We start from the raw sequence: 13,012 nt of genomic DNA, 5'->3' as shown, positions 1-13,012 counted from the left end.
ATCTTCTGTCATTATCTACCTGATGGGACGACTCCTTGCAGGATTTGAATCCTGTTTCTTTTGGATTGTTATTGCTATGGACTCTATTTGATTTGTCTACACATATATAGCACAAGAAGTGTTATGATTGGGTATATATATCTTTCTGCTATTTGCAGCACCAAATGCCATCATCATAGGACATTAATTTGCCCTTTGGTGCAGTTTGAGATTAGAACTTTCTCGGACACAATGCTTTTGATTGGCTTTTGGCATGTATTGTGAGGGTAGTTGCAGCACCATATTTCTTGTACCTCAACATATCTATGCCTGTTATGGGCTACTGATGAAATTCTGTGAAGAGACCGTTTACACGGTTTATGCCTCTCTGACAAGTTTATAGGGAATTCCGGAATGGTTTTTCATTTCCACTAGTCAATCGAACTGGGGTTTATTGGCCAATTTTGGCCTCCTTCAAATGCCCATGGCCAACATCCTCTGCACTATTGGTGCATACTTTACTCCTTCTGGAGTCTATATAACCATATCTATTGATGCTGGAATATACTATTGCTCCTGTGTTGTTTGGAAATCTTCGGAATGGGAGTGTGACTAATTTACTAATAACAATAATGAAAATAATAAAAAAAAATTTTGCCACCCCTGTTTGTCTTTTTGAAGAAAGAGATTGGTCTCCTGGTGATGTTTTCCCTCCCTTTTTTTACCATTTCTCACCATCTGTTTGGCTAAATACATTGGGTCATATAGATAATCACCACAACCCTTTTTTCCATAATGGACATTTATGGTCTGATACTATGAGTAAGTCATGAGACTACTAAGGCCATGTGCACACGATGCAGCGGATTTTACCGCGCAGAAACGTTGCATATCCGCATTGTGATGTACAGTACCTTTAAAATGAATGGAAAAAAAAAACGCTGTGCAGACGCTGCGAATTTTTCCGCGCGGTTTTCCTGCGGTACAAAATCCGCAGCATGTTACTTCTTTTGTGCGGTTTTCTATCTCCCCTGTCACCAAATCCGCAGGGGGAAAGCCGCAATGGAAAACCGCACAAAAACCGCGTGAAAAATGGAAGAAATCCGCAGGAAAAATGCAGGTCATTTGACCTGCGGTTTTCTTCCATTCTGCACGGAAAAATCCGCAGGGCTCAAAACTCCGTCTGCACTCAGCCTTAATGATTACAAGATATTGCTTGAGTAGTCTTTGATCTGTATATTATTTATGGTAAAAGAATTTCTCCCAGTGTTCCATTTCACGTGGTGTATTACTTTATGCAAACCCCCTTTTTTCCCGTCCCCCTCCCCTTTACCCTCCCTCTGTCATGTCCGCCATGTCTGTCATGCCGCAAGATGCCTGGAGCAGTGTGCACGCATGCCTTACCTCATGGCTGTACGCTGTTGCTGGGTAACCATCCGTCTCTGTCTGACTCTACAATCTGCTGTATTCTGGAACCCCTGATCATGTGACCTTTCCTATGTTCCAGCCCTGCTCTGGTTCTGCAATCCGCTGTATTCCTGGAACCCCTGATCATGTGACCTTTCCTATGTTCCAGCCCTGCTCTGGTTCTGCAGTCCGCTGTATTCCTGGAACCCCTGATCATGTGACCTTTCCTATGTTCCAGCCCTGCTCTGGTTCTGCAATCTGCTGTATTCCTGGAACCCCTGATCATGTGACCTTCTCTATGGTTCTACCCAGGCTGTTCTAGCAATGCTTGCTATGATCCTGGAGGATCTGAACCCAAAGTCCCTCCCTGGTCCTGACCCGGAAGTACTGGTGCTATGGTGCTATATCAGACCGCCCCTCCCTATGGTCAGTGCCTGAGTATTGTGTTGCTTCCCTGCATGGCTGCTTGGTCTGCTGGGTCGCTCCCTGTATTCTGTGCCCCTGCACTCTGCCCTGTCGTGCATCTCTGCACACGCTCCGTGCTTGTACTCCGTCTCTTGTCCCGTGCCTTGTCTTATATTTGTCCGTTGTGCCATGTTTCGTCCTTGTCCTGCTTGGACTTGTTGTCCTTCCAGTGTTCTCTGCCTTGCCTGTTTCTGCCATGTCTTGCCTTCGCTATGCTCTGCCTTGTGTTCCTTCCTATGTTCTCTGTCTTTGCTTGTTCTGCCTCGCTCTCTTCCTATGGTGCTCTGTAGTGCCTCCTGGCACACGCACCATTCCTCCTCTCTTACCTTTTGTGTTCTCGTCTGTAAAAGTACGTGCAGGTCTTGCCATGTACCCTGTCGTGCTCTCTTGCACGCACAGGCCCTAACCCTGTTCTCGATCCCTGACCCTGGCGTGCCCTCTGCACGTGCAGGACTCTGCCTTGAACTCTGACCCTGGCGTATTCCTCTGCACGCGCAGGACTCTGCCCTGAACCTGACCCTGGCATGTCCCTCGACATGCGCAGGACACTGCCTTGAACTCTGACCTTGGCGTGTCTGTATTCACGAACCTTGTTTGTATGTTGTACCTGTCCCTGGCGTGCCCTCTGCACGCGCAGGCCTCCGTCCTTGTACCTGTCCCTGGCGTGCCCACTGCACGCGCAGGCTTCCGTCCTTGAACCTGACCCTGGCGTGTCTCCTAGCACGCACCCTGCCTTGAACCCTGGCTTGCCTGCCGAATTCCCAAAACCTGCCGACCGCTGCCAGAGGTCCGGAACCAGATGACTGCGGCCTGATGTCCGGAGCTGATTTCCGCAGCCTGATGCTTGGATCCTGTCGGTCGTTGCCAGTAGTCCAGAGTCCGATGCCATTGCACCCTGCCTTGGACCCTGGCGTGTCTTCTAGCACGCACCCTGCCTTGGACTCTGGCGTGTCTCCTAGCATGCACCCTGTCTGGGACTCTGGCGTATCTCCAAGCATGCATCCTTCCTTGAAACCCTGTTGTGACTCCTAACACGTACCCTGCCCTGGACCCCGGTATGTTTTTTAGCACGTGTTATGTTTGGAACATTTGGCGTGCCCTTGCAAGCACCTTGCCGTGTTTCACTGTTTGTGCCCTGCACCTGATTCTCTGTTTATGCCTTGCACCTGATTAAATTGTGAAACCACGTTTGTTGAAGAGACCCTGTGACCTCGCTTTATGTTTCATATCCTGTTCGTCCTGTTGCCAGACACTCAATAGTGTCTCCATGAGTCGGCCGTCTGGTCCAGCTGCAGTGGTGGCTCACCCCCTTGGTCTTGCCCCTGACACTCCCTGTACAGGGGGTGGGTTCTCACTAGGTCAGCTCGCTCTAGGTGGGTGGGTGCCGCAGCCCAGAGGGTCCACTCTAAGAAGAAAAACGACTCAGCGTAAGCTGACGCTCATCACTCCCTCCTTTTCGTTTGTGGCATGCATAATTTATTTGTGCGATCAGTGTATGTTGTTGGTGTTCCACACATACTCTTTAACCTTTTTTATTTATTATGTTTTTGGTGGAAATATTTGTTAATTGTTTATACATTCACATTACTTAAATTATGCGTTTGGGGTGATATAACATCATCATAGATCTCATACACATCCTATCTTTTGATCATTGTCCATATGGCCTCATATCCTCTTGAATGCTCGCTGAATGTTTGTGCAACTTGTCCATCGCGCCTGGCGATAATATGTTGCGCACTATGCAAGCCCAAGCTAGATGCTCCTCTGGGCTCTCAAGCTCTTTTGCGCATGCGCTTACATCCATCTCTGAGTTAAACATTTGATGCAAATGCTGCGAGTCTGTCTAACGGTATACTATAAGTTGTTCAGTCTGATTAATTGGTCCACACTATGCATTAATGCTCTGCATTTTCAATTTGGGCCTACTGATTGATTTAGTGACATTGGCACTGATTACTATTATCTGCGCGTGCGCCGTATGCCTGGTCTCTGTGGCGCGTGCGCAATTTGACTGTGTGACTACTCTCACTGAAACTGGCAGATTTAATAACGTAGGCGTGGACTATTGCTCTGTTCGTGCCTCTTTGACGCGTGCGCACTTCAACTATATGATCAACTTTATTGAGATCACACATGCATTGACACTGACAAGATGACCGCGGCCATGTGCGTTCCTCCCTGGTCCCAATGGTGAGTTAATTTCTCTTGTGATTTATTGATCATCTCTCATATGTGAACTATATATAAATAGGCACCCAGCACATACACAGTTCAGCACTTTTTCTTCCCTTGAAGAAGCCACATTGGTTGTGGCGATACGCGTGGGGTTTGCACCCCTCCTCCATCTCCCCGCAGCCTCTATGATCTTTTAAGTATATCCCCCTGCATGAGCGCATATGTTTAGGACTGTACCTGTGGTTTCATTATATGCATACATTTGGTTTCCCACCTTAGTTTATTTGTAACCTCTCCACCTTTGTGTTTGTTGGGCTTTTTCTTCATATTTGGGTCCATTTTGTCTGCTCCTATCATTTATTTATGGTGCTGTAAAAAGCTACATATATTCTATGTCTTGGATTCCCCTGTATATGTCATGAACTTTATTGTTTAAACCACAAGACATATGTATTGCATTTGGGGGGTTGTCCTATATATTCTTGGCTGTGTGGGATTAGGTAGGGGAGAGTCATTGTTCCATTGTTTCATGGCACGACTAGATTTTCTACTGCATGTTTTTAAATGTTTTATGGTCATTGTGTTTTTCTTGTATGTGTCTGTGTCACTAATAAATGTCATTTTTGAGAGAGATATATATATATAGTGCTGTTCCCATTCTCTAGGCATGTTGCTTTTTCTTTACATTAAATGAAACCTGTCACCTCTGTTGGCCGCTATAAGCTGCGGCCACTGCCTTTCAGGGCTCATCTACAGCATTCTATAATTCTGTAGATAAGCCCCTGGTCCGACCTGAAAGATAAGAAAAATAAGTTTTCTTATACTCACCCAGCGAGCGGTCATATATAATATTACATCTTTGAATGCTGCCACTCGCATTTCATTTTTGTACAATTCGTCAATAATATATATATATATGTTCTCCCCGTCTGAGTTATTTTTGATGGTCAATATATGATATTCCTGTAATTACTCACTCTAGCTATGATAATTTCTTTTCTCTGTGTCCGATTTTTGACGTTTAAAAAGGTTGTCCATTAGTTGGACAACCCCTTCTCATTCCTCATGTTTGGTCCTGTTAAAATAAAAACACTTATATAAACTTCCCATGCTGGCGCCGTTTCAGCGGTGTTGGCACTTACCTTCTTCGGTCTCTTTTGACGTTTTTACATCATGTGAGCCCTGTGCCCAATCAGCGCTGGCATCACTGTTCTCACCTTCAGACAAATCGAGCATCATGAGGAAGTCAGAGAGCAGTCGCGGCCCTGGCTTCCTGTTGATGTTCAGTACAACTGAAGGCGGGGACAGTGAAGCTGCCGCTGATTGGGCGCAGGGCTCGTGTGATGTGACAAATTCACATAAGCCCCGAGACAGTGAGTCTCGACACCACTGAAGTGGAGCCCGTATGCCAGCGGAATAAGAGTTTATTTTAACGGAGGTCAAACATGAGGAATGAGTTCACTGAGAAAAAAAAATAGTTATCCCTTGATTAGAAGATTCACTGACAAAAAGGATAAACTAAACTTTATTAATTCCAAATGTAAAACTATACCCATAATTCACTGGGTTGGGTATAGTTTTACATTTGGAATTAAAAAAGTTTAGTTTTATCTTTTTGTCACCAAACATGAGGAATGACAAGAGACAACCCCTTTAAGAAGATCCAATTTTGGTTAAAACGATTCCAACATTGTGAACATAAAAAAGGCATCTCCCCTATGTGACATCTCTGATGTTTATTAACAGTTTATTTCCAAGTAAAATATTTCCCACATTAAGAAAATTAAAAAGGCTTCTCCCCTGCGTGAGTTCTCTGGTGCTTAACACAATCTGATTTCCATGTAAAACATTTCCCACATTCTGAACAGGAAAAAGGCTTCTCCCCTGTGTGAGTTCTGTGGTGCCTAACAAGATGTGATTTCTGGTAAAAACATTTCCCACATACTGAACAGGAAAAAGGCTTCTCCCCTGTGTGAGTTCTGTGGTGATCAACAAATTGTGATTTATGTGCAAAACATTTCCCACATTCTGAACATGAAAAAGGCTTCTCCCCTGTATGAGTTCTGTGGTGTCTAATAAGATACTCTTTCCGGTTAAAACATTTCCCACATTCTGAACAGGAAAAAGGCCTCTCCCCTGAGTGAGTTTTCTGGTGACTAACAAGATGTGATTTAAGGTAAAAACGTTTTTCACAATCTGAACAGGAAAAAGGCTTCTCCCCTGTGTGGATTCTCTGGTGCCTAACACAAGCTGATTTACTGTTAAAACATTTCCCACATTCTGAACAGAAAAAAGGTTTCTCTCCTGTGTGAGTTATTTGGTGTGTAACAAGATTCCCTTTCTGGTTAAAACATTTCCCACATTCTGTACAAGAAAAAGGCTTCTCCCCTGTGTGAGTTCTCTGGTGGATAACAATATGTGATTTCAGTGTAAAACATTTCCCACATTCTGAACAGGAAAAATGCTTCTTTGCTTTAGGAGCAGTTTGTTTTTTAATGCCTCTTTTGTGACTTTTGTTTTCCTTAGTAGTCGGTAATGAATCAGAAGATGCAACCTGTTTCATAGGATCAGATGATAGATCTTTGCTGTGAATGGATGATGGTATATTTTGAGTAACAGCAATCGCTTCAGTTGTAACGTGTAGGATCTCAAGATCATCAGATTTAAAAATTGAAGATGTCAGCTGTCCCTCTGATCTCCTGGTACAGTCGTCTGCTAAGATATAAAACAATTATTTTTTAATAAAATATCCTTGAGTTTTATATTTTTGAACATTTCTACTGAAACAGTCCATAAAAATGGCAAGCTATGTAAAACACTTTCATTATTTACCAAGGCAATGATAGTCTAATAGAAAAACTTACTGGATGAACCAGTAGTGTGTGGTGTTCAACCGTTTGTTCATTCTGCCTCCCAAATATCGAATAAAAAGAAACCAATCAATGTTATGTAGGTGAAAATACCAATACCAATTCTCATCTCACAAAAAACAAGTCCCCATTCAGGTGCATCATCTGTCAATTGGAAAACAGAGGTTCCCACACTATTAGTGGGTCAAAGCCTGTTGAAAAGAAACAAGGTTTCTATGAAGCAATCCAGCAAAATCCACTCTCACTTCTGAGTCTTGCAGTGTGCTCAAACATTTAGGATCCCTGTATTTAGCAATATTATAGTGAGAAGAATCCACTTAATTTACAATGTGTGTCTTCTGGAGAACAATCTTGGCACTATGTGTTGGGTAATAAAATGGCAAAATGTGTAATTTTCACTCTCCAACATCCACTGCTTGTTAATTTCCAGAAAGTGGCTGTAGAGTCAAAATATTCACTTCTATGGATTATAACCTTCAGTGAATTAATTTCTAAAATGGAATCACTTTATGGGGATTTTGACTAATCTGTTTTTCTGTCATTTAGTTATATTAGGGCTTCTGCATATCGTGTGTCCAATCTCATCTGGGATCTGTTCCTGCTGTCCAGCTGGAGTAATTTGTCCGTACTTCAGCCAATTGGAAAGTACCACACCCTACTAAAGCTCAACGCATATTGCCGGAATCTGCCAGATACACTGTTGTTCTCCTCTGGTTCAGCTCGCGACTTGTGTATTTGTTTTCTGTTGTGATCGTGGCCCGTTTACTGACTACTCTTGTGTGTTCTCATTCTGTATTCTGTCCTTCTGGTTCTGACCCAGCTACCCGATTATTCTTCTTGCCCTCTAACACCACAGAATAGTAGGTAACACTATGGTCCAAGCTTAGGGGTCCCAGTTTACGTCCAGATCCATGTAAGGGTGTTAAATGGCGATGAGCAAGGCAATCCTTGTGATATGGAAAGCAGAGAAGATAGTGCCAAGCATGTTCATGGTAGACATCTTTTGAGCTGCCAGGTGTTAGGGTTGTGGATTGCACTAAAGATAAAATATAAGAGAGTGCGATCGCAACCCGGGGTCCACCGTGCAGAGATGGTATACTGCTGCTAGGTAATGGTGGAGTTCTATCTGAACACCGGCGGGTAACCACTGACCCGGTGTGTATAGAAGCGAAATCTGTTACTTCACAGAGCGGCTGGAAGTAAAGCCAGAGACTGTTAACCTCACAGGACTCAGCTGGGGGAACTGTTGTGAGCTCATTTTCGGGTTTGCCTCTGGCTTCTGATGAGGGTTATGGAGCTGGCTGTGCTGACAGAGGAGTAGTGAGTTCTCTATCTGGACTTCCTCTGTTGGTGAAGGGAGGTAATGAAGCTGATCTAAATGGCAGAGACCGGCCACCTGAGGAAGAGGACTGCGATAGGACATCAGGAGTTTCTGATTGGTTTTAAGGCAGCCGACTCCCTAGTTTCTTGCTGGTGATTTTTCCTGACTGTGGCTTCTGGTCTCCAGTTTGGTTCCTGCCTTCCTAAAGCTAAGTTTTCTCTGCTATTGTTCATATGAGTTTTTGTCTGGTTTACTTAGTTTTTGTGTTCAGCCAGCCCTGGCTGGGACTGGGCTGAATCCCCATTTTGTCTCTGATCAGTTGATCTCTTTTGCTCTGACTTCAGAATATACCTGAGTGCTGATATAGTGATTTGAAGTCTAGCGACTTCAGGGCCTTTTTCTATCAGACGTGTTGGACATTCTTTTTGGCAGGGTTTTTTGCGTGATTGCAGACAGCAGCTTTTCTTTCTTGTCCTTTCTAGTTAGCGAGGGCCCCATCGTTTTCTCAGCCTTTCTACCTGTGTCTGTGTTTCACCGACAATACATGTTGGGGGCTGTCTATTGCTTTGGGGTCTGCTCTGGGGCAGTTTAGATTTTCCCTTTCTTTCTTTAGGCTTATTTAGTTCTCCGGCCGTGACGAGGCGTCTAGGACCACCGTAGGCACGCTCCACGGCTACTGCTAGTTGTTGTGGATAGGATCAGGGGTCTGCAATCCGCTAGTTACCAACCTCTCCGGTTTTCTGGGCTTAGCTTGCTTTTTGTTTTTTCCTCCTCAGTGACTCATACATATCAGGGAACGCTGCTATACGGTCACAAGACCCTGCCCCAGAGACAAGGGAAAGGGTCCGTCTAGACCAGCAATTGTGGTGAGAGAGAGACATGCAAGTGTGCACGGTGCCTCACTGACTTGCACTGCTAATCTCCCAAGGTTGGGCTAAACAGCGCACAACTTGCGCATGGCGCTGCACTGGTGGGTGCTGACTTGGCGCGATACGGTAGTGCCTTACACAGGATGACACCACCGGATGATAATGCTAGGAGCACAGTGGCGGAAACATAGCCACCCGTTGGCGCTGATTCAGATACCCCAACACATGCATATCAAAGGAGGGGGTAATGAGTCATTCACCAGTTTCATGCATCCATCATCACACATACCAATAACATAATGAGTCTATACTAGCGCATGGCCATGCGACCCTTTTATAGCAGCGTCCTTCCGGGACCTTCCTAATGGTTCAATCCGAGCATGTGACTTCCGACCTCCAATGAGAGGTCATCCCACGGGCATGCTCAGTGGGATGCAAAAGGGACTTAGACTCTGGAGCTGCTCGCTGCTGACTAGTGCAGGCTGCTATAGCTGAACCAGGGAAGGCAGCAGCAACCAACCCAACAGCACTAGCTTGAGCAAGACGCCAGGATCGCCGCCTTTGCTGAGCAGGCTCCACTGCAGCTGGGACTGAATGGGAGACCGCAGAAGGCAAGGCTTGAGATTCCTCCTGTGCAGAGGCAGGAATCCCATTCCTAACATTACCCCCGCTCCTAAGGCCCCCTCCCTCCTGCGCATCGCTATGCTCAAAGGCGGCAATGAGCAGGGGAGCACGAATATTCTCCAAAGGCTCCCAGGTCCTATCCTCTGGGCCATGACCCTTCCAGTCCACCAGGTAATACCTTTTGCCATGAACCATCTTACACCCCACGATGGCGTTCACCTCGTCCGAGGACAAGCCTGATGTCCCGGTAGATGACTCAGAAAATCGGGACAAGTGAACGGGCTTAAGGAGAGACACATGGAAGGTGTCCGTGATACCCAGGTGTGGAGGAAGGGCCAGACTGTAGACTACAGGGTTAACTTGCTCAAGGACCTTGAAGGGACCTATAAAGTGGGGCGCGAACTTAGTGGACTCAACTCACAGCCTGATGTTACGAGCGGAGAGCCACACCAAGTCGCCGTGAGCAAAGGTGGGAGGGGGAACCGGTGTGCTTCAGCGGAAGACCTCATTCTCTCGGAGGCCCGTATGGCATCCTGAGTGCAGTCCCAAATGTCACGTGCCTTCACCACCTAGTCTGCCACCCTAGAGTCGGTGAACGACACGGGCATGTGAACAGGAATGATCGGATGCTGGCCGTAATTAAGGAGGAATGAGGTCTGACTGGTGGAATTGGCCACAGCATTGTTCAAAGCGAACTCCGCTCACGGCAGCAAGGATGCCCAGTCATCCTGTCTGGCTGAGACAAAATGTCAAGGATATGTGATCAGGGTCTGGTTGGCCCTCTCTACCAACCCGTTCTTCTCAGGGTGATAGGCCAAGAGGACCTCCGGTCACAGACAGGCAGGGGCAAATGTCTTGCCCGGAGGTACAGACTCAAAAGCGACCGGAGCCACGGTCCTCAGGCTCTCGGAAGGGACAATCAGCCGAGACTCCTCCGATGACATCACAGAGCGGGAGAGAGCATCGGCTCGGATGTTCTTCTCCCCGGAGAGAAAATGTAGGGTAAAGTGGAACTGGGAGAACAGGGACCATTTGGCCTGGCGAGAGTTCAGCTGCTGGGCTGTCTGCAAATATACCAAGTTCTTATGGTCGGTGAACACCTGGAAAGGGTGGCGAGCCCCCTCCTGGAGGTGTCTCCACTCCAAAAAGGCCAACTTCATCGCTAACAACTCCCTGTCCCCGATGTAATAATTCCTCTCCGCCGGTGTGAAGGTCTTGGAGAAAAAGAAGCATGGGTGCTTCCGACCTTGCGTGTCCTTCTGGGAAAGGACCGTTCCAGCACTGACAGAAGAGGCATCCACCTCCAGAATGAAGGGTTTATCTACATCGGGGCGATGCAGAGTGGGAGCGCTAGCGAAATGGGACTTAATGGAGGAGAATGTCTTGGCACAGCTTCTGACCATAACTTGAGATTCGCTCCCTTCTTGGTGAGGGCCACCAAGGAAGCTACCAAAGTCGAGAAGTGGGGGATAAATTGTCAATATTAATTTAAGAACCCCATAAAGTGCTGCACCGCTTTAAGAGAATGGGGATCCTGCCAATCCATCACTGCCTGTAGTTTGGCAGGATCCATGGCCAATCCCTGGGCGGACATGATATAACCCAGGAGAGGCAAGGACTCCTGCTCAAACACACACTTCTCTAACTTTGCATAGAGGAAGTTTGCCTGCAGGAGATCAAAAACTTTGCAAACATCTCTCCGGTGGGAGTCAATATCTGGAGAGTAGATGAGTATATCATCCAGATAGACTACTACTGAGGTGGTAAGCATATCCTGGAAGATGTCATTCACAAAGTCTTGGAAGATGGCCTGAGCATTACAGAGCCCGAAGGGCATCACCAGGTATTCATAGTGCCCATCCCTGGTGTTAAATGCAGTCTTCCATTCGTCCCCCTCTCGGATGCGAATCAGGTTTTAAGCCCCCCGCAGATCAAGCTTGGTAAACATTCTCGCTCCAAGTAGTCTATCAAACAGCTCCGATATCAGGGGCAGAGGGTACATATTCTTAACGGTGATGGCGTTAAGACCCCTGTAATCGATGCAGGGATGTAGTTCTCCGTTCTTCTTCTGGATGAAGAAGAATCTCGCCCCTGCTGGTAATACCGACTTCCTAATGAATTCCATTGCCAGATTCTCCCTGATATACTGAGACATGGCCTCTGTCTCTGGGAGAGAAAGGGGATAGACTCGACCCCGAGGAAGCTCAGCACCAGGCAGGCGGTCAATAGGACAGTCGTAGGGGCGAAGAGGCGGAACAGTCTCCGCCGCCCACTTGGAGAATACATCTGCATACTGATGATAGTGTGTGGGGAGAGAGGAAAGATCTGCAGGGACTTTGGTGGAAGCAACCTGAACACACTCCCCCTGGCACCTACCCTCACAGGCTTTACCCCTATCCAAGAATCCTCCCCGAGGACCACTCTATATGGGGAAAGTGGAACCGCAACCAGGGAACCCCTGAAAGGACCTGATCGACACCCTTGGGCATGACAAGTAGATATCTTCTCCTGATGGGATGGAGACACAGAGTATCAAGGGGGCGGTCTGATGAATAATCTGTGAGGGTAGAGTTGCGTTGTTCACCACTCTCACGGTGACTGGTTTGGCCATCATAACCAGGGGTATTGCGTGCCGTTGAGCGAAGGCAGAGGACATGAAATTGCCCTCCGCTCCGGAGTCCACGCAAACCTCCACCGCCATAGTGGAAGAACCAACTTCAAGTGTTCCCTTAAAGGTCAGCTTGGAGGAAAATGACGCTGATTCTAGTGAGCCCCCTCCTATGACCACTAGGGGCGATTGTTTTCCCGGCCGTTGTGGGCACTGGTTGGCACGGTGACCAGACTGCCACAGAAGGTCGAGCCCGATCGGGAGATCCCAGAGGTTCTGCAAAACTGGGTGCCAACCTAAACCTCTGCCTACGCTGGGACCGCTCCAACCCTCGCTCGGTGAAGCGGAGGTCTATACGGGTGGAGACGGTGATAAGTTCCTCCAGTGTGACGGGAACCTCCATGTAGCCAGGGCGTCCTTCACGTGGTCAGCCAGCCCCCTCCAGAACACTGGGACGAGGACCTTGTCTGACCACTCCAGTTCAGAGGCCAGTGTCCGAAACTGGATGGCATAATGACTAACCAAAGAGGAGCCCTGTGTCAATGCCAGCAGCTGGAGCGCGGAGTCATGGGTGACCCGTGGTCCCAGAAAGACCTGCTTCAGAGTGACCAGGAACTGCATGGCACTCTGAACCATGGGATCTCCGCGTTCCCGGTGTGGCCCACTCCAAAGCCCTACTTGACAGGAGGGA

At 47.2% G+C, this 13,012-nt stretch overlaps 1 protein-coding gene across 1 annotated transcript in view; it reads right to left on the bottom strand.

The window, feature by feature from the left end:
* LOC141059314 (uncharacterized) overlaps positions 1-13,012 on the bottom strand; it is a 150,880-nt gene that overhangs the window by 70,873 nt on the left and 66,995 nt on the right. Inside the window, exon 7 of the mRNA XM_073555641.1 lies at positions 5,857-6,744. Within this exon, the coding sequence (XP_073411742.1) occupies positions 5,857-6,744 (888 nt within the window). The remainder of the gene's footprint in view (positions 1-5,856; positions 6,745-13,012) is intronic.

This window comes from Dendrobates tinctorius, unplaced genomic scaffold (genome assembly GCF_039654945.1).
Source record: "Dendrobates tinctorius isolate UK_male_01 unplaced genomic scaffold, ASM3965494v1 ptg000226l, whole genome shotgun sequence".
Taxonomy (NCBI): domain Eukaryota; kingdom Metazoa; phylum Chordata; class Amphibia; order Anura; family Dendrobatidae; genus Dendrobates; species Dendrobates tinctorius.
This window is presented reverse-complemented; position numbering and strand designations above follow the sequence as displayed.